The following is a 22,333-nucleotide window of genomic DNA, read 5'->3' as shown; positions in this document are numbered from 1 at the left end:
ACAACAACAAAAAAATCTAAAGACAATACTATCCAAACCACTGCTTCTAGCTTTAGGTGTTCAGATTTGGAGTGTTTGCAGATTCGAGGAATTCAGATTTTCACCTTCTTACTGAATGGTATCAGTATAGTTAAAGATACGTTATATCCTAAAATATTCAACCAAAAAAAAAAAAAAGAAAAGAAAAACCAGTACTCAATTTTACCCAGGATGGGAGAAAAGTAAAGCGTTATTAAGTCACAGGGTAGCATGTATCAAATTAATTGCCTGATTTAGAAATTCTCTATTAACAACCTTCTGAATCATGATGCACGCCTGGACTGAAAAATAGCATTCTTCACCAAGAGTTAAAATTTGGGGAGCTTTCATGGATAGGAAGAATTAATATTGTTAAAATGACCATACTACCCAAGGCAATCTACAGATTCGATGCAATCCCTAACAAAATACCAATGGCATTTTCTGCAAAGCTAGAAAAAAAAAACCCCAAATTTGTATGGAAACACAAAAGAACCCCCCCAAATAGCCAAAACAATCTTGAGAAAGAGCAAAGCTGGAGGTAACACGCTCCCTGATTTCAAACTATACTATAAAGCTACAATAATCAAAACAATATGGTACTGGCACAAAAACAGACACATGATTAGTAGAACAGAGAGCCCAGAAATAAACCCATGTATTGGTTTGGCCAAAAAGTTCGTTCGGGTTTTCCATAACAGCTTATGAAAAACCTGAACGAACTTTTTGGCCAACCCAATACTTATGATCAATTAAACTATGACAAAGGAGGCAAGAATATACAATGGGGAAAAGAAAGCCTCTTCAATAAATGGTGCTGGGAAAACTGGACAGCTACAGGCAAAAGAATCAAACCATACTACCTTTTCACATCACATACAAAAATACACCCAAAATGAATTAAAGACTTAAATGTAAAACCCGAAACATTAAAACTCCTAAAAGAAAACATAGGCAGTATGCTCTTGACATCAGTCTTAGCAATATTTTTTTGGATATGTCTCCTTAGAAAGGGAGACAAATGCAATAATAAACAAATGAGACCTAATCAAACTAAAAAGCATTTGCACAGGGAAGGAAACTATCAACAAAACGAAAGGGCTGCCTATTGAATGGGACAAGATATTTGCAAAGGATATATGAGGTAAGGGGTTAATATCCAAAATCTACAAGTAACTCATACACCTCAACATGCAGAAAAACCCAACCTGATTAAAAAATGGGCAGAGGACCTGAACAGAAATTTTTCCAAAGAAGACATTCAGATGGATATCAGGCACATGAAAAGATGCTCAACATCACTAATCGTCATAGAAATGCAAATCAAAACCACAATGATATATCACCTCACACCTGTCAGAATGACTATTATCAAAAAGACAGGGGCTTCCCCGGTGGTGCAGTGGTTGAGAATCTGCCTGCCAATGCAGGGGACACGGGTTCGAGCCCTGGTCTGGGAAGATCCCACATGCCACGGAGAAACTGGGCCCGTGAGCCACAACTACTGAGCCTGCGCGTCTGGAGCTTGTGCTCCGCAGCAGGGGAGGCCGCGACAGTGAGAGGCCCGCGCACCGCGATGAAGAGTGGCCCCCACTCGCTGCAACTAGAGAAAGCCCTCGCACAGAAACAAAGACCCAACACAGTCAAAAATAAATAAATAAATTAATTAATTAAAAAAAAAAAAAAAAGACAACAAAAAACAAGTGTTGGAGAGGGTGTGGAGAAAAGGGAGCCCTTGTGCGCTGTAGGTGGGAATTTAAATTGGTGCAGCCACTATGGAAAACAGTATGGAGATTCCTCAAAAAATTAAAAATAGGACTACCACACAATCCAGCAATTCCACTTCTGGGAATTTTTCTGAAGAAAATAAAAGCACTAATTTGAAAAGACATATGCACCACTGTGTTTACTGCAGCATTATTTATAACAGCCAAGGTATGAAAGCAATCTAAGTGTCCATTGATAGATGAATGGATAAAGATTTGGGGGGTACACACACACACACACACACACACACAATGGCATATTACTCAGCCATAAAAAAGAATGAAATCTTGCTATTTGCCACAACATGAATGGACCTAGAGGGTATTATGCTAAGTGAAATAAGTCAGACAGAGAAAGACAGATAGTGTATGATTTCACTTATAAGTGGAATCTAAAAAACAAACCAAAAAAAGAACAAACATAACAAAACAGAAGCAGACATACATACAGAGAACAAACTGGTGGTTGCCAGAAGGGAGACAGGATAGGGGATGAGTGAAATAGGTGAGGGAGATTAAGAGGTATAAAATTCTAGTTATAAAATAAATAAGTCATGGGGATCTAATGTACAGCATAGTAATTATAGTCAATAATATTGTGATAACTTCTTATGGTGACAGACAGTAACTAGACTTATCATGATCACTTTGTATTATATAAAAATATTGAGTCACTATGTTGTACACCTGAAACTAATATAATATTAAGTCAATTATACTTCAAGGAAAAAAAAAAAAAAGAATAACTATTAGAAGGCACTGGAAAGCCACCAAAAGCAGGCAAAAAGCCTGAGCTTACTTTGAAAAGATGTTGGCATAAAGAGTAAGAATTGTGAGTTTGTGGCTTTTTGCCTGAGGGTGCTCCCAATACCCTCTTTCTACTCCAGTCACAGAAAAATCAGTCTTACTTGCTCCAGGACAGAGTCAGGGTTGATGGAACAGCTAGAAATTTAGAGGGGTAATCCTTGAAGGGAAAGACCTGCAGAAAGGGTAAAATGCAAAATCTGAGTACAAAATCTACCAGTATCCCGGGCTGACCAACGGGTAAGCATGTACAATGGAGAGTCTGAGGAGCTAGCCAAACAGTAGGTGCACATGAGAGAGCAGTTAAAAAAAAAAAAATTAAGGGAGCTTCAGGATGTATTTCTTTCACTGAGGTGCCTAGTTAAATTATATCATTTAACAAGAGTGCCTCCATAGTGGTAAAATTATTGACTGCATTATCAATATTACTGCAATCACAGAATCTACTGCAAAAAGTGCAAGTACATTATAAAGTGTTCTGCTGGACCAAATCACAAGCTTTACAAGAAACAACCACCCTAATCTTTCAAGACCATCAGACACACAGCAGCAGTTCTGGAGCACTAGCTAAGGCTCCTAAATACAGCATCTCAATTAAAAAAAAAAAATCACAGAAAAAGAACTTTTTATCAAAGTATCTAAAAATAATTGTAATAATTTCAATTGGTAACATTTCTTTACCACTCACAGATGAGAGTGCAGCCTCTAAGGTGTAGGCTGATACTGATTTAAATAGACAAAGAAGGAAGGCATTTTAGTAAAAGGAAGTGAGATCTTTGATTGACAGTTCTTAGGAGAAGGTTAAAAATTCAAACGGAGTGCCTGTATGTGGCTCAGAACCTAAAAGCCTTTTTCTCCTCCCAACAGAACAGTCTCAAGTAATAACTGGTTGCCATGGAGATAAGAAACTAGAGAGATCAGAGAACTCAATTTGCAGTTAAATAGGCTGGAAACAATCCTTACTAAGTGGTGAAGGAAAGCGATTAAAAATATACATGATTGCCAGAGGGAATCTTTTTCACCTAGCATTTCCTAACCTCATTAATGAACAAGAAGTCTAAAAAACCAAATGAAAATCCAAGGTGTCTTGGATTGAACCCATTAAACATAATTCAGGATTTCAAACGTTATCACAAATCCTTTCTCTTCCAGATGACTTTGATTCTTTTTAATGGTACTTGTTAGTAAATACTGGAATGAGACTAAAATTGTGTTCAGAAACAAAGTAGTATACCTGAGGGGACTGGAGCTTCAATGGAAAAAAAAGAAGCATGACAAATGGAAAGGTAACCAGAGTAAGAAATAGATTCAAGTGGTGAAAATCCAGATTTTGAAAAATCTTTTCACAATCAATGAATACCTACCTTTGTGAGTGCTGTAAAGGGCTGCAAACGTCACCGTGAAGAAAGTCGTGGAGTATTTCCCAGCATTAACTAAATGAGGAAAGGCCCTTTTTGTGTCTCGGTATCGGCGCAGGCACTGGATAAAGCGAAGCCAAGCAGGAATGCACTGAACAATAGCCCGCACACCATATGAGTATTTGTGGCAAATTTCTGGTTCTGTGAAGATTTCAAAGAAGAAAAGACTACAATTAAAAAAAAAAATAACTTGTTCACATCATTTAGAGTCATATATCATAACCACTAGGAAGTCCATAAAAGCAAGGACCCTGGGTTTCAGAATCACTTTTTTCTTTGCAACTATTATATTCTTAAACTTTTTAGTGGTTGATAAGCTGCGGAGAGAAGGTAAAATACACAGTGGGAACTTAGAAAAATCTGCCAGCTCAGATTTCTGACTATCTATTCTGGAATCACCTTCTTTGGAGTGTGGTAAAACTATAAGACAATTAGAAGATGAATACCTTAATCAAAGAGAAAAAAATTAGCTCTGAAACATCTGGAAAACCTATATATATCACTGGTGACTCCAGTCAATTTCATGAACTCCAAACCACTACAATATACCCACTATAGGTTGTTCACACTCTTGTTCTTTAAAAAAAATAAAACGAACAAAGAAAACAAACAGCAGAGTTTATACTTTTAAAATGAGAAGAATAGAGTTCGTAAATCAGTTTTCTTCAAATTCTGGAAATGTATCAGAGTGGTTCAACATACAACAGAATTGCGATCTGCTGGCAATCAATGAAAATGTGTTGGCACTGGCTTCATTAACTTTTATTAGTCAGATGTTACATAATCTGTCTAAAGTTGGTCTTTGTCATTAAGGCAAAATTCCTTAGTAACTTGAACACCTGGCATAAACAAAGAGTGATAAAAAGAGCCAAAAGATAAATAAGGTACCCAAGAAGAATTTAAAAACATCTATAATGACTTTCTCAAAGCACTTGATCTAATTTCTAAATTATCAGTATTTTTGATCATAGTAAAGCAATACTGTGATGGCAATTGTTGACACTAAAGCATCTGTGATTTAATTACCAATGTATTAGAAGTTTTTTAGTTTTAGAATTCTTTAAGTTGTAAATCTCCTGGCAAATGAATGGCTAAAATTATAATATATAATTTAAGAGCCAAATTATATCAGATAAAGAGATTGCTAAAGGAGTGCCAAGTACATTTAATTAAATTTGTAATATTGTTGGATGATCTTAAATTCCTCAGTTATCATTCCCAGTATTTCTTGGTTTACATTGGCAGTTCAGTAGTGTGGATGCACATTCATACCCTACCTTCTGAATCATTTGGCAACAGGCCCCCACTTTCATCCCATTTGAGCTCAAAACTGTAGAAGCAGATCATATATTCCAGGTCCATCAGTATCACTGACAGGCTGTTCAGCTGATCGGCCAGCCAGAAATCAGCAAAGCCTACCTTATGGAAGGGGGCTGTAAATACTCGAAACTGGGAGAAAGAAAAAAATCAGAAAACACAGAAACAAGAAAATTCATATTAAATTTCTCTAATTCATGTCTGACCCTGCAGCATGATTACTTTAGTTGATAAAAACGGAAACCAATGAACCAATCACAAACACAGGGACCTGGCAACAGTGGCTAGGTTGAGAATTAGTAATGAAGGGATTGAATGGATAACTAAGAAAGGAATTAAAAGGGTGGGGCAGGGGGAAGGCAGGAATAGCTACAGTCAGAAAACAGAAAGCAGAGAGGTGGGAAGAGCTGAAGTGGAAAGCAGAGAGAATGGCACAAATGCATCGAGAGGACATTTAGCGTTAGGGTCTAAATTAAATTTTGCTGGAGACCTATGTGCTATGATAATTTCTGGAATATTTTCCCATCTTAGCTAACTGAATACAAAGCTCTTGTTTGCCTACACAGGATAGGAAGGGGAGGATAGCACCTCGTCTGAAGTATGTATTATTCTCTAACCAAAGTCACTTTCATTTCACTAATGCCTTGGTGATAACTGCATTTGTCTTCAAATTATGCCACAAAAATCAGCCCACATCCCACTGTTACAAAAACAATGATAAATAAATTCAGGTTATATGCCTTGAGCATTAATCCACTCTGTGTATTTTTCTTATAATGCATTTCTTATAATCCATTAATTATAACAATTCTATGAGCTAGGTGTTATCCATATCCCCATTTTACAGAAGACCTATAACAATAACTCCTCCTAACGCTATTCTGTGGAAGCCTGTTTACCACTGCAAAGGAAAATCCTGGCATTGCAGAGAGAGAAAGAATTAGACACTAATCACCAGAAATAAGCTCAAATTGTACAGACTGCCTTGAAAGGCCTTGAGTGAAGTGAAGATGGGATGAAGGCAGCTTTCCTCCTCACCCTGTTAGACCCTTTCTATCTTACACAGGTGAAAATGGACTCCTAAAACAAGGAATTCTGACTAAGTAACAGTTTTTTTAAAAAAATAGTATGTTGCTTTAATTTGCATTTGATTGTTAGAAATGTTGACTATTCTTGGTTTATTGTCTATTGACAGGGCCTCTTTTTATTGATTTCAAAGAAATTTTTTTTAAATTTATTTATTTATTTTTGGCTGTGTTGGGCCTTCGTTTCTGTGAGAGGGCTTTCTCTAGTTGCGATGAGTGGGGGCCACTCTTCATCACGGTGCGCGGGCCTCTCACTATCGTGGCCTCTCTTGTTGCGGAGCACAGGCTCCAGACGCGCAGGCTCAGTAGTTGTGGCTCACGGGCTTAGTTGCTCCATGGCATGTGGGATCTTCCCGGACCAGGGCTCGAACCCGTGTCCCCTGCATTGGCAGGCAGATTCTCAACCACTGCGCCACCAGGGAAGCCCACAAGCAACCGTTTTGAGAAAATGAGTCTAAAGCTATAGCTCTCCTGCCATCTAGGTATATTCATTTAATGGACATATCCAGCCTGGGAGACTACGGCTCTCTTCTCTCAGACTTGGCTGGTTCTTTCTATTCTTTCTCTAAATAATTCCCTTGATTATTTCAGGGAAATAATAAATGACTATATTACAAATCAATCCTGGGTGTCAACTATCTATGACAGGTATTGTCTTGGAGCTTTGGAATTCAGACCAGGGGTCTGCAGGATACAATACAGGCTTTAAGACATTACTTTCTGGAGCTGATATATTTTGTGTCCACGGTTCAATCTCTGATCACTCGCTTACTCTTTCAGAAAGTTGTTCAGTAAGCCAGATGAGATATTATCATTTGCAACCATAAGCCCCAGATACAGTAAACTTTTTTTTTTTTTTGGCAGGGTAGGGTGGGGTAGGAGGTATTAGGGATTGAGATGTTAATCATTTATGCACAAAGAGGTTCTGGTACCAGTTTATAAAATATTTTAAGAAACTCTAGATACAGAATGGATTTAAAAGATTCAAAGAGACAGAAACAAGAGAATAATTTAGGATATAACAACAAAGGATCAGGAAGTCTTACTCAGTCTCTAGTCATGGACTTTTGTGAAACTGGCAGCCTAGGGCAAATTTCTCATTTCTCACTGACATTAGACAGACTACCATTACTGTCATAACCTGCCACATCCAACCTCAAAACCTGGCTATTACAGAAAACCTCTGTAAGAGCAGAAGGGGAAGACAGTGTATTAAATAAGAAAAAAAGAGATAGAGGGATGCACTAGAAAAGGAAAGGAGTGACATAAAATAAAAATTGGAAGGAAGGGAAAATTGACAGAAGAGAGAAGATGAAAAAAGAAAGAAGGGAGTGGTAAATATTGGTATAAGACAACTAATGAAGGAAAGAACATAATTATAGTCATTCATGCATTTAACAAAGATTTATTAAGTATTTACTATATGTCAGGCATTGTGGAGGTACTAAATAAATAAAACATGGCCTGTACCCTCAAAGACCCACAATCCCTTTGGGCAAATAATAAATACCTAAAGAAATAATGACAGCACCATGTGGTAACTGCTATTACAGATAGGCATACAAAATACCCTGGAAATACAAAGAAGGGAACAAGTAGTTTGGTCAGAGGTAGGGTGAGTGGAAATGAAAATAAACAGATCATACTTAACTCCCTGACATTAACACATAGTCAAATTCATCTTAGATTTCTCTGAATTCCCCTTTTGGAGTGAGAATTCTCCTTCCTTTCTTATTCTGGCGAAGGTCTTTCAACTTCTACTTTGCTGTGATTTAAATTAAAATGGTAACAATTCACTGAGTAACTGTATTAAGAAAGCTACAGACAACCTGGATGTTTTACCCACATACACAAAAAGGCCACTAACAAGTTATTACAAAGAATATATGTTATCATCTTCTAAGTTAAGATGATGAAGTTAAGGAGATAAACAGTTAAGGAGATGAAGTCTTAATTTCTACTTGTGGATAATCACATTCTTTCCAAATCTGATTTTAAGATTCCGTTAGTTGATCCACTACTCAAAGTTAAACATGTAGATAAAGTGACCACCAGGTCTAACTGTTAAATGGTAGTGTTTAAGAACACAGATTATGGAGCCAGAATGCCTGAGCTCATATCCCATCTCCATTACATCCTGGCTTTGTGACCTTATTTAATTCCCCTGAACCTAGGTTTCCTCATTTATAAACTGTGGATTAATAGTAGCTCCAACCTCATGGTTTATTAAAAGGATTAAATAAATTGACACACATAAAATGTCCAGAATAGTACATTATTAAATGAGAATATTTCTCTAATCTATTCTTATAATAGACACGTGTAAAAATTTTATTATACAACTAAAGAGAATATTGGAAAAACCAATTCCAAAATAATATAGCAAAAGACTCTAATTTAAAAACTTTATGCAGCCTTCTATAAGAATAACTTGATACTTTTGTTCAGAAAATCTGAGGCATTGTTTATGCTTCCTAACTGGATTTCCAAGTAGGACAAATACAGATCTGGAGAGAGGATATATGACCTAATGAATGTAAATAAACTGTATTAATTTGATATATAATACTAATATCAAAACAAATCAATTTCTTAAAAAAATTTTTTTAGCTTCTTTTGGGGAGAGGAGTAACATATCAATTCCATAGATTCAAATTTAAATATGAATATAAGTGGTGCCCAGTGCCTACCACTATGGTATGGCCAAGTGACACACGTTCTTTTTCCACTAAAAATTAAAGTAAAAAAGAAAAAGGGAAATGTAGTTTACTTTAGGATGAAGCTTTAAAAAAAGCTGTATCAGAGAAACATAAATAGGGTAGAAACATTCTTGTTAAATCACTAGATATAACTCTAAGGGTAAATTTTCTCAGTGAGATTTGAATTAAAATAAGTCAATAGGTCAATTAATATTAAAATAATCTATAAATAACATTTTTACTATTTACAATTATTACAAATATACCAAATCACAATGCTTCCTTCCGTACTTCACTGCTTCTGAGAGTATATTTTACTATTCTCTTATTTCTTATTACACCCCTGCCAACCCATACCATCAACAGTCCTCATTTATTAACACACAACAGATGCACAGATAAATGTCTACTCAATGGGGAATCGTTCTGCTAATAAGAATAACTGGTCATTCATGAATCATACCAGCTTCCCATTTAAACAAAGAAGGATGCACTGGGGAAATGTTCACTTAGCACATAATGTACACAACTGTATTACTTTATTATTGTAATGATGCAATCATATTAACACCTGAGTTTTCTAAGTCTTTCAAATCTCATTTGAAAATAACTTTATAGAGATTTCACAATAATTTAGGAAGGAAAAATAGGTGTTTATAATCTTGTAGTTATTTCCTTGTAACCAGAAGAATATTATATTTTTTATGCAAATAACACAGTTTAAAAACTCCACAAAATCTAGAAATAAAATGACAATCTCAAAATAAGAAAGGTAATCTAATATTGTTGTACTAACTGGAAATGATTTATTTTTAGTATAAATTTCGAGAGAAAAATGGCTCAAATTTTTCTTTTGTCTTATATTTTTAAAAAAATCTTCTAAAAAGCATGTTTTCTAGATGATGACAAAACACATTAAAGGTGATGGTATAACTTATGACTTATTAAAATATGCTTGAACATCTAAGTTCCACACTCAGAATTCAAACTCAAAATTAGGCCTAGTGGTGCTATACTTTAAGGGAATGATTTGCTTCCTTGCTTGCTTGCTTGCTTGCTTATTTATTTATTTATATTTAATGAAGTTGGTGGAAAAGAGGGAGATTCTCAGTTTGTGATAAAAATCCTAGTGGAAGAAAGAAGAAATACAAATAAATGAACAATTAACTTTGGGGGGAAAAAAAGTCAAGATTTGGGCCATTTTCTTTTTCAGATTGCTATAAATACCTGCCTATATTGGAACATAGGCTGCTTTTATTTGTTGACTGCTTACTATGTTTTTTTAATTGGAAGGTCATATTTTATTTCTTCAGATTTTAAAAATTTAGTGAATGCTAAAGAGAGCATATTGCTAAGAACAACAACAAAAATTCTCCTAAACCTAAGGGGCATACAAAAGGAAAAAGAAATAAAAACTATAGTTTTCAAGGCAATATACTTTATAAGGTGAAAAAAAAAGTGAGACGATAATTATGAGAATTCTGGAAGTCTGTGGAGATTGGTCAATTTAATTACTAACCTTCACTCTACTGTTAGTTGTAATTTGTAATCTAAGAAATAATTATATGAAAGCATTCCCAATCGATTTTCAAAATAGAGCTGGTTAAATCTGGGAGTAAGCAGAAGTTCCTTTCCAGAGCAGTCTACAATATCCCAAAAAATACAGCTACCATTTTTGCAGGAAATTCTATATCCTAATGCTGAGACTGCTTGATTTTGAGATCATTAAGAAATAGGTAAAGTGGAAGAAGAAATGGAATTTATAAAGTCAATTTCTCAAATTAAACTTGGTGATCTGACAAGATATTCCTACTGCTTTTAGAGAACCAATACTTCATAAAATAAAAATGTTTGATTGACTACTTATAGCAATTTAACAGGAAAGTAATAGTTGCACCACTTAAAAAAAAGGAAAATTCTACATGTTATTACAGTTGATTAAATAATCTGTAAAGTAATTAATTATGAATTATTATTAATTTTTAAAGTCATTTCAGTATCTTGACACTTCATATTCCATTTTGGAGGAAAAAATGCATGAGTGCTTTTCCCAGGGCCACTCTTACTGCACAACATCAGGTGTACCAGTCATACTGTGTTCTTTGCCCCTGGAGCTGAGGTACCACTCATTTAGACTACAATGTGAACATGCCTTCTGAAGTTGTGCAATACAGGAGTTTTGTTTTCATTCTGGAGGAAGCCAATGACCAATATACCACTCTAAAAATGATACACAAATTTCTGGACTTACCAGCAGTTTAAGCAGCCAAAACCGGGATTTATAATAGAAAGTTTTGGTGGGGTTGATGAGAAAGAAAACCATAAACCCATAAAGGACAAGTGGGTACACATATGTGGGGATGACACTAACTGGAGCAAAGAAGCATGCCAGAAGGCTCAGGCACCACAATATCCCGAGAAATCCAGCAATCTGATAAAGGATGGGAAAGACAAAAAGAAAGAAAATTATTTTTATTTCTACCATTACTTAAAAAATCTTTAATAAAACAGAGGTAAGAAAAATGTTTAATTACTACATCAACAATCCTCTTCAAATAGAAAATAGATTTTAGTACCCACTAAACCATCTATATAGCTAATGTAAACTATATTCATGGGATTTTATGTCTTGCTTTGATTACCTCAAAGAGATGCTGATGAGATAAATTGCTTCTTGGATTAAGTTCAAAGATGAGCACATGATTTACTCCAGCCTGTCTCCAACCATACGTGTTGATGCCCAGTAGAAAAAGGAATTCAATCAGAAGAAAGCCACCGCGATAGATTCTTATCAAGGGCCAAATACTTCTATCTGTTTCAAGTTTAAATACAGCTGAAAGAATATCAACTAATTGGTTAGTTAGAAAATTTATAATGTCTCCTTTGTCTTTTCTCTTAATTCTCAAGGATATAACCCTGGCATAAGAATTTTTAATAAATAAAACGTAAACCTAGGTTATCTCAAGAGCCTGATAAACTTGCTTCGAGGTTCTTTCTCTTCTTCATTTCACTCTGTAAAATTCCACCAGAAAAATTTTCCTAAAATTTGACTTTCAGCATATTAGTCCATGGTGAAATAGTTTAGAACGATCAGATCAGTTCTGTCAGCTGGGGATTTCTGTCATGACACAACTTCTTTGGCTGTTTTGTCCATCACTGAACTGGATATAGTGATGCCTAGCTCACAGCGTTACTATGAAAATTATAAGGAAGAGTATATATGAAAGCAATGTGAAAAGTGAAATGTCATATAAATGACAACAATTAGTATTTATAGAATGCTTACTATGTGCTAAGGATTGTATTTTTACATATAACAATTCATCTAATCTTCACAATGGCTCTGTGAATTAAAAACTATTATCTCCATTTGATTGATGAGAAAACTACAGCAGAGAAGTTAAGTAATTTGCTCAGGTTTACCAAGCTAGGATAAAGCAGAGCCAGGATTTTAACTCAGACAGTTTTGCTCCAAAGCCCATACTCTTAATTACTACATTCAATTGCTCATATGCCCATACAAACGTTCAGTATCACTACTATCCTATAGATCTCCAATAATTATAACATTCAAACGTTTCAGCCTCGCAATTCATGTTCTTCACAATCTGATCTCCAGTTAAGTTTCCCAAACTTATCTCATAGTGCCCCTAAATTCTTATCTCCTGATAAATTTTATTATCCTTTTAACAAGTTCACTTTTTTGCTTATGTTGTCCCCTGTACCTAAAATGGCCTTGCTCTTTCTTTTGACAAATTCTATTTGTACTTATTACTTAAGAGTCAGATTCTCATCTGTTCATAAATTTATTGAATCAATATGTTTCATTTTGAGCCTATTCTGTGCCAAACATTTCAATTTGGCTACCAATTTCTCAATTTTCCAAATAACTATAAAATTTACTGTTAGCACTACTCATTTGAAATTTAATTATATACATCTTATATACTTAAATAACCATTTATTATTTATCTTTGTATTCTCTATAGCACATAGCACATTTAATAATTTAAAAATAACGGTACAGAAAGCCTTTGCTTTGGAGCCAAATACTACAGACCAGATTTCAAATCCTAGCTTTACTAGGGCAAATTATTAAATTTTTCTAAGTCTCACTTTCCTTGTTGGTCAATGGGGAGAATATCTATTCTCATAAGTTTGTTAAGAAGATTAAATCCGAACAACATATATTAAATGCCTAAAACAGTACGTTTGGTCCATTTTTGAATATTCAGTATATATCAGTTTCTTTTTCCTTTTACTTTATGAAAATTCAGTTTTTCATTAATTTGACAAATATTTATTGGGTGCCCATTATGTGCGACACCATTCTAAAAGCTGGAGATTCAGTAATGAACAACAAACAAAATACCTGTCTTCAGGCAACTTCTATTCTGTATAATGTCAGATAGTGAGATAAGTATTTCTAAGGAAAAAAAATAGAGTAAAGAGATAAAGAATGTTAGGTGCTATTTTAGGTAGGGTGGTCAAGAAAACCTCTCAGAAGATGACATTTGCAGGAACCTTAAGGAAATAGAGACTTAATCATGTGACTATCTGGAGGAACAGGGCTCCAAGTAGAGGGAAAGTACAAAGGGCCTTAAGATAGGTATAAGCCTTGTGTAGTCCAGGAACAGGAAGAAGGCCAGGCCACTATGACTGGAATGAATGAGAGGTAAAGTGGCAAAAAGTTACCTAGAGGCAGATCAGGTAGGACTTTGTCAAGACTTAAGCTTTTACTCAGATGTATAAAGCCAATGAAAGGTTTTTCACATAATTGGTATGACCAGATTAATAATTTTAAAGGACTACTCTAGCTGTCATGTGAAGAACAGACTGCAAAGGAACAAGTACGGTAGCAAGAAGATTAGTTAGGAGGTTGAAAATAAAAATATATATACATGGTTTTACATCCTGATTCCCAACCAAAGACTACATATATATTACAACAGTCAGGAAACAAAAATAATAAGTATAAATCCCAAAGAATACACAATTAAACTACTAGAGCTTATAAAGTCAACAAAGTTGCAGAGTACAAGATCAACACACAGGGACTTCCCTGGTAGTGCAGTGGTTAAGAATCTGTCTGCCAATGCAGGGGACACGCGTTCGAGCCCTGGTCCAGGAAGATCCCACATGCCATGGAGCAACTAAGCCTGTGTGCCACAACTACTGAGCCTGTGCTCTAGAGCCTGTGAGCCACAACTACTGAGCCCATGTGCCACAACTATTGAAGCCCGCACGCCTAGAGCCTGTGCTCCGCAATAAGAGAAGCCACCACAATGAGAAGCCCGAGCATTGCAATGAAGAGTAGCCCCCACTCAAAGAGTAGCCCCCGCTCGCCGCAACTAGAGAAAGCCCGCACGTAGCAATGAAGACCCAACGCAGCCAAAAAAAAAAAAGATCAACACACAAGATTCAGCTGTCCTTATATAAACCACCAATGAACAATCTGAAATGAAATTAAGAAAACAATTCCAATTACAATAGCAAACAAAAGAATAGAACACCAAGGAATAAATCTAACCAAGGAGGTGAAAGACTTGTACATTGAAAACTACAAAACACTGCTGAAAGAAATCCCATGTTCATGGATTGGAAGACTTGTTCAAATGGCAATGTTACCCAAAGTATTCTACAGATTCAATACAATCCATATAAAAATTCTAATGGCCTTTTTTTGCAGAAATGTCAAATCGATACTCAAATTCATATGGAATTGTAAGAAGCCCCAGATAGCCAAAACAATATTGAAAAAAGAACAAAGTTGGAGAACTAACAATTCATGATTTCAAATTGTACTACAAAATAGTGTGGTACTGGCATAAAAAAAGACATACAGACAAATGGAATAGATTGAGAGCTCAGAAATAAATTTATACATCTATGGCTGACTGATTTTCAATAAGAGAACCAAGACTATTCAATGAAAAGGAATATTCTCTTCAACAAATGGTGCTGAGACATTTGGATACTCACATGCAAAAGAATGAAGCTGAATCCATACTTTACAGCATGTACAAAAAGTAGTTCAAAATGGATCAATGAGCTAAATATAAGAGCTAAAACCATAAAACTCTTAGAAGAAAATATAAGGGTAAACCTTCAGGACCTTGGATTTGGCAATGGAAGTCTTAGATATGACACCAAAAGCATGAATAACACAACAACAAAAACAGATAAACTGGATTTCATCAAGTTAAAAAATTTTGTGCATCAAAGGACATTATCAAGAAAGCAAAATGACAATCTATAGAATGGGAGAAAATATTTGCAAATTATATATCTGATAAGGGTCTAGTATCCAGAATATATAAAGAACTCTAGTAACTTAGCAATAAGAAGACAACTCAATTTAAAAATGGGCAGAGACTTGGATAGACATTTTTCCAAAGAAAATATACAAATAGCCAATAAGCATATGAAAAGATACTCAATGTCATTAGAAAAATGCAAATCAAAACCATAACAAGATACTACTTCAAACCCACTAGGATGGCTATAATTAAGAAAAAAAAAAGGGAAATCACAAGTGTTGATGAGAATGTGGAGAAAACGGAACCCTCATAAATTGCTGGTGGAAACAGAAAATGGTGGAGCCTCTGTGGAAAACAATTTTGTGGAACCTCAGAAGGTTAAAAAGCATTATCATATAATTAAGCAATTCCACTCCTAGGTATATATCTGAAAAAACTGAAAACGGGTACCCAAACAAATCCATGTATATGCATGTTCACAGCAGCAAAACTCACATTAGCCAAAAGGTAGAAACAACACAGCATAGTTACATTCAGTTTTGGTAGATACTACCAAACAGTTCTCCAAAGTACTATACCCATTTCCACTCATTCACTTTCATATCTTCATGGTATGCCATTGTATAGGGGTAATATCATTTATTTTCTTAAACAGTTCCTAACTGATAGACATTTGAGCCGTTCCTAGGATTTTGCTATTATAAACAAAATAGCGGTGAATACCCCCCTTTCATATATGTCTTTGCACCCATGTACAAGTATGTTTATACGATAAACTTCTAGAAATAAAATTGCTTAATCAAAGTGATTGTATTAAAAATTTTTTACATATGCTGCCAAATTATCCTCTAAAGAGACTGCAACAATTAATACTTTACCACTAGTGTATGAGTGCTTGTTATTTCACACTCTTATACGCACTTTTTAAAAAAATTTTTAATGGAGTATAGTTGATTTACAATGTTGTGTTACTTTCTGCTGTACAGCAAAGTGAATCAGTTATACATATACACATATCCACTCTTTTTTAGATTCTTTTCCCGTATAGGTCATTACAGAGTACTGAGTAGAGTTTCCTGTTCTATACAGTAGGTACTTATTAGCTATCTATTTTATATATAGTAGTGTGTACATGTCAATCCCCCCGGTAACCATAAGATTGTTTTCTACATCTGTAACTCTATTTCTGTTCTGTAAATAAGTTCATTTGTACCAATTTTTTAGATTTCACATATAAGCAATATCATACGATATTTGTCCTTCTCTGTCTGACTTACTTCACTCAGTATGACAATCTCTAGGTCCATCCATATTATTGCAAATGGCATTATTTCATTCTTTTTTATGGCTAAGTAATATTCCATTGTATATATATGTACCACATCTTCTTTCTCCATTCCTCTGTTGATGGACATTAGGTTGCTTCCATGTCCTGGCTATTGTAAACAGTGCTGCTGGGAACATTGGGGTGAATGTATCTTTTCTAATTATGGTTTTCTCTGTGTATATGCCCAGGAGTGGGATTGCTGGATCATATGGTAGCTCTATTTTCAGTTTTTAAGGAACCTCCATACTGTTCTCCATAGTGGCTGTACCAATGTACATTCCCACCAACAATGTAGAAGGGTTCCCTTATACACAGTTTAAATGGTCAAACTCTTGTCTTTGTCAAACCAGGAAGTGAAATATGATATATTATTATTATATCAATTAAGTACAGGTTACTAGGAAACTATAAGAACAAGTTTTAAAAAATCTGAACAGGTAGCTTTTCATCTTCGTAACACTAAATATCTGGAATACGTGAATTTCAGACAAATTATTAAATATCAGGTCATGTCCTCTTGAGAAACCATAGCAATTATGTACATTATTTTTTTTTATGTGAATGTTTGAAAAAAAGAATCATGCTTGTACATGCGTTACTACTGCTATGTTTCTCTCTCAATTTTCAACTCTTATCGTTAACGCAACCACTGGGAGATAAATAAGGATAGACAGCTGGCTTTAACTGTATTTACCCTGCCTCCCCCGTAGACACACAAAGATTAAACAAAGACGGGTTCTGAGGTGAGAGAACATAAATGCACAACACTAAATGTATAAAGCACCCACATCAGAAAATAAATCAGACCGTCTCACAAAAACGTAGGCTATACATACGAAAGAAAACAAAACCCCAACTTGCCCCTGAATTTAAGAAAACTTCAATTCATTCACATAAAAAGAATGAAGTTTATTTATCTATTCTTATGTCTTACTTAATGATGGTGATGATGATAACACCATGCTCATCTTGGAAAGAAAAGAAAAAAATTTCACACACAGATGAGTAAGGTCTTCCCTGATGCTCTCATTTGAAAGTAATCACTTGTTCTCTTGACCTGCTTAGAAAACACTTCTATTTTGTAGTGTATTATTATTGTTTTAATATGTCTTAATCTCTTTCGTGTAACAATAAGCTTCATAAGGAAAGGAATTCTCTTATCTATCTTAAGACTCAAGATTATCAAGCATAATCACAGATACATAAAATTTACTTGTTGAATGAATTCTAATACAACCCTGTTCTTTTAAGGTATTAAGCTCATTTAACAAATGAGGAAATTGTTTCAGAGAAGTTAAGTCATGTCTTTAAAGCCAAAACAATTAGATTGAGCTGGGACTGCAACCAGGCAAGGCCTTTTGGAGGTAAGTCAGTGTTCTTTCCATAACAGCTAGCTGGATAATCTAGGGCTAGGCTTTTTATTGTAGTATATCCATGCATTCTATATAAGTAAACTGCATTCATCCCTGAAGACACAGAGCTAGATTTAAATATGAACATAAATAATACCAATATTAAAACATGAACTTACAGTAGACAATAATAGAGTTAATTTTTAGTAAAATTGGTGGGAAGGAGAACTCTAAACATACAAATGAAAACACACTGTTAATAGGTAAAGTTCACACACTATCTAAAAGCCATTACAACTTGGGCTATAATTTCGTAATATGCAATTTGACAATCTTAATTAAGAAGAATGTTTATGAGGAATAATGAATTCAGTAAATTATTTCTTGAACATCTATGTGTCTGGCACTGCGTTAGGAACTTGAAATACAAAAATGAAAAACACACAGACCCTGGAATCGAGAATAGTTTAAGTGTGACAGTGATATAAACCTTCCTTGTTCAGGCAGCATTATAATTACTAAAAGTCCAAAACAGATTATAATGGATATTTATACAATAACATCTATTTCTAAGTCATTTTCTGTGCAGACTTCACTGAACAGAATTTAATCCTTTATTAATGACTCACAGTTATTATAAGCACAAGTACACAGACCCTTTTTTTTTAAAATGAATTTATTTATTTTTATTTTTATTTATTTTTGGCTGCATTGGGTCTTCATTGCTGCGTGCAGGCTTTCTCTAGTTGCGGCGAGCGGGGTCTACTCTTTGTTGAGGTGCAAGGGCTTCTCATTGCAGTGGCTTCTATTGTGGAGCACGTGCTGTAGGCATGCGGGCTTCAGTAGTTGTGGCACGCGGGCTCAGCAGTTGTGGCTCGCGGGCTCTAGAGCGCAGGCTCAGTAGTTGTGGCGCACGGGCTTAGATGCTCCGCGGCATGTGGGATCCTCCTGGACCAGGGCTCGAACCCGTGTCCCCTATATTGGCAGGCAAATTCTTAACCACTGCACCACCAGGGAAGCCCCAAGTACACAGACTCTTGAGGTATACCAGGATTATCTGCCCTTAAAATAAAAGTCCTCAAATTCAAGAATCTTTGAGATTTGTGTTTTTTTGCTGTTTGTGTGCTTTCTGTATATCATTTAATTTCATCTCTGTCCTTCTCTTCTATCCATTCAAACTTCAACCAACATTTTTTGAACCCTGCTATATCCCAGGCAATGTTTTAGGTGCTGGAGATACAATGGTGAATAGGAGAGACAAAAGCCAAGGCATTAAGGAATTTATATTCCAATGGGAAAGCAGATAATAAGAAACAAAATATGTCACAAGTGCTCCAAAGAAAACTAATGTAGGCTAAAGGGATAGAACAGGCTATTTTAGGGTAGGCTGATCAGGGAAGGCCTTACTAAGGAGGTGGCATTTGAGTAGAGACTACATGAAGTCAGGGAGTAAGCTATGTAGACATCTTGGGGAAGGGCCTTTTAGGCAACTGAAAGGGCTCATAGATGGAAATGAGCTTGGTGTGTTCAAGGAATAGTAACAAAACAAATGTGGATGGAAACAGTGAAACCAAGTGAAACTGAGTGTGGGGGGGATGACAGAATATGAAGTTAGAAAGGCCCAAAGGGACGAGATCTTGCACACCATGGTAGGGATTTTCCATTTTATTGTAAGAGAAGCCATTTAATGGATTTTGAAGAGGAGAGTGACATGATCTAATTTGCATCAAAAAGACACTGGTGACTGTAGAGAGGCAAGAGTGGTTGTATGGAGACAAATTCAGGAGGCTGCTGCAGTGTACTAAGCAAGAAATGGTTGCTTAGACAAGTATGGCACTGGTGGAGGTGGTCAGATTCAGAGCATATTTTGAAGACAGAGCAACAGAACTTGCTGATGGACTGGAGATGAGGTATGAGGGAAAAGAGAGGCTAAAGGTTTCTGGCGTGAGAAACTGATGAGAGGTGAAGCTATACAGAAGAGAAAGCATAGTTAGTGATAAAAAAAATTTGTCCACATAAGTTTAAGATGCCTATTAGACATATAAGTATCCAATTAGATATCATTCAGAGGAAACAGTATATAATTTGGGAGTTATCAGCATATAGATGATATTTATAGCCGTAGGCTTCAGTAAGACTGCCTAGCTAGGAAATGAATGTAGACAGAGAAAGATCTGAGGACTGAACCCAGTGGTACTCCCCAACATTTAGATGCCAAAAGAAAAGAATAGCTAGAAAGGAGTCTGGGAAAAAACTACCAGCCAAGTTTAATAAGAAAACCAGCAGAGTGTAGTTTTCCCAGCAAAATCAACTGAAGAGTTTCAAGAAGGAATGATCCACAATGTCAAAATGCTGCTGAGAGGTAAGTCAAATTCTGTTGGGAGGTTTAGTAAGATTATGCCTCCCTTGTTCTTACATCATTTCTTGATGTTGGGAATGCACTTGTTTCCAGCAATTCCTCCTACCTCTTTATAATTTTTAACTGCTATAGAATAGAATATTATATGACTAATTTTCTTTAAATTATATGCAAAGTAATTGTAAATAGGTTCTGGAAAGGATGTGAGAGAGTCTCCAAAAAGCAAAGTAAATGAGCTTAGTGCACAAATTTTGTAAAATCTTATTTACTCTCATCTCTGATCAAGGGAGCTGAGGTTATTGATAACTAAACGCTGAAAATGATAGAGAATAAGGAGTCACAGTCTAGCAATGTTTAAAGGGATAATTATATCCAAAGGGGAAAACAAACCAAAATAACCAACACCCACCCTCCCATCATTTATAAAAACAAAAAACTTAGCCCTGACAGATTTCTCTTTCAGTAGCTTTGGTAGTTTGGTAGTAACTTTGGGAGAGGGACAGAATATGACATAAGCAGATTAGTAATAATTTAATTCAAAATTTAAACTACTCACCGGCAAGCACAAGGGTAATATTCAGTACAATGAATATTCCACAAAATAGGCCAACTCTAAAAGTAGTCCATGCTGGTGCAGGCTGTGGACAGAAAAACAGCATTTTGAGTAAAGGGCAAAATATTGAATACATTTAGTATACAGTGTAATAAATTAGCACTATAAGCCTCAAAGTTCTACCATGAAAACAAACATATTTTATGATCTGAATTTTTATAAATCTGGACCAGAGAATCATCCTTCATTATCCAATAATACTAGAATTGAGTTGCCAGTTTATTCTAATTATTTTATAGAAATCTGAGTCACTAAATAAAGAGAATTACAATCTCAGGCATCAAATTACATATATACTGAGTTTTCTTATAGGAGAGATTTAAGTGCAATTTCACTTTTACAGTGTGTACATATTTAAATTTTGTAAGTCAGTATTACTCAATTAGAGTTCACATATTTGGTACTATATAATTAGAGACAACGATAAAAATAAGAATACTCATTTTTTGAGTACTTACAGTATTATATTGGAGTAACTTAAAGTGAATTTTTAAACATACACTCATGTCAGAATCTCCAGGATGGGGGCTTTCCTGGTGGCACAGTGTTAAGAATCCGCCTGCCAATGCAGGGGACACGGGTTTGAGCCCTGGTCTGGGGAGAATCCACGTGCCGTGGAGCAACTAAGCCCATGCGCCACAACTACTGAGCCTGTGCTCTAGAGCCCTCACACCACAACTACTGAAGCCCACACCCCCTAGGGCCTGCATGCCCCAACTACTGAGCCCACGTGCTGCAACTACTGAAGCCCACACGCTTAGAGCCCGTGTTCCGCAACAAGAGAAACCACTGTAATAAGAAGCCCACACACCGCAATGAAGAATAGCCCCTGATCGCCCCAACTGGAGAAAGCCCACGTGCAGCAACAAAGACCCAATGCAGCCAAAAAAAAAAAAAAAAACTCCAGGATGTGTACATGCAAAAATTATTTTTCTCTATTATAAATGTAATTTTAAATTTAGAAAATAATAAAAAGAAATCTACTGCTTTCTAAAATAAAGTGCCTGATACTTTAAACATAAATAGATAAGAAACATGGAGAGATGGTCTTATCGATTTAAATATTTGCTATGAATGTTATAAAAGAAATTGTTAGAGGTGATATTACATTTGAGATTCTTCAAATGTTTTCTAAAAACCTTTAAATGAAAAAAAACACTGAGACTTCTTCTGACTTACTTATTATTCATCAGTAATAGATAACTGTATGTTAGTTTAGGACTGAAAGCATTCAGAAGGAAGATGGTCATCCGTCTTTTTCAAAACAAATTTTTTTTTTTAATAAATTTATATATTTATTTTTGGCTGTGTTGGG

The 22,333-nt window shown here is 35.4% G+C and overlaps 1 protein-coding gene across 1 annotated transcript in view; it reads right to left on the bottom strand.

Moving 5' to 3' along the window:
• Nucleotides 1-22,333, bottom strand: part of XPR1 (xenotropic and polytropic retrovirus receptor 1) — a 199,773-nt gene that overhangs the window by 36,985 nt on the left and 140,455 nt on the right. The window contains exons 7-11 of the mRNA XM_028168027.2: nucleotides 20,962-21,043; nucleotides 11,750-11,940; nucleotides 11,359-11,538; nucleotides 5,284-5,455; nucleotides 3,953-4,147 (exon numbers count right to left, since the gene is read on the bottom strand). Of these exons, the coding sequence (XP_028023828.2) occupies nucleotides 3,953-4,147; nucleotides 5,284-5,455; nucleotides 11,359-11,538; nucleotides 11,750-11,940; nucleotides 20,962-21,043 (820 nt within the window). The remainder of the gene's footprint in view (nucleotides 1-3,952; nucleotides 4,148-5,283; nucleotides 5,456-11,358; nucleotides 11,539-11,749; nucleotides 11,941-20,961; nucleotides 21,044-22,333) is intronic.

This window comes from Balaenoptera acutorostrata, chromosome 1 (assembly GCF_949987535.1).
Source record: "Balaenoptera acutorostrata chromosome 1, mBalAcu1.1, whole genome shotgun sequence".
NCBI classification, from domain to species: Eukaryota; Metazoa; Chordata; class Mammalia; order Artiodactyla; family Balaenopteridae; genus Balaenoptera; species Balaenoptera acutorostrata.
The sequence above is the reverse complement of the archived record's forward strand: the minus strand, read 5'-3'. Positions and strand labels throughout refer to the sequence as shown.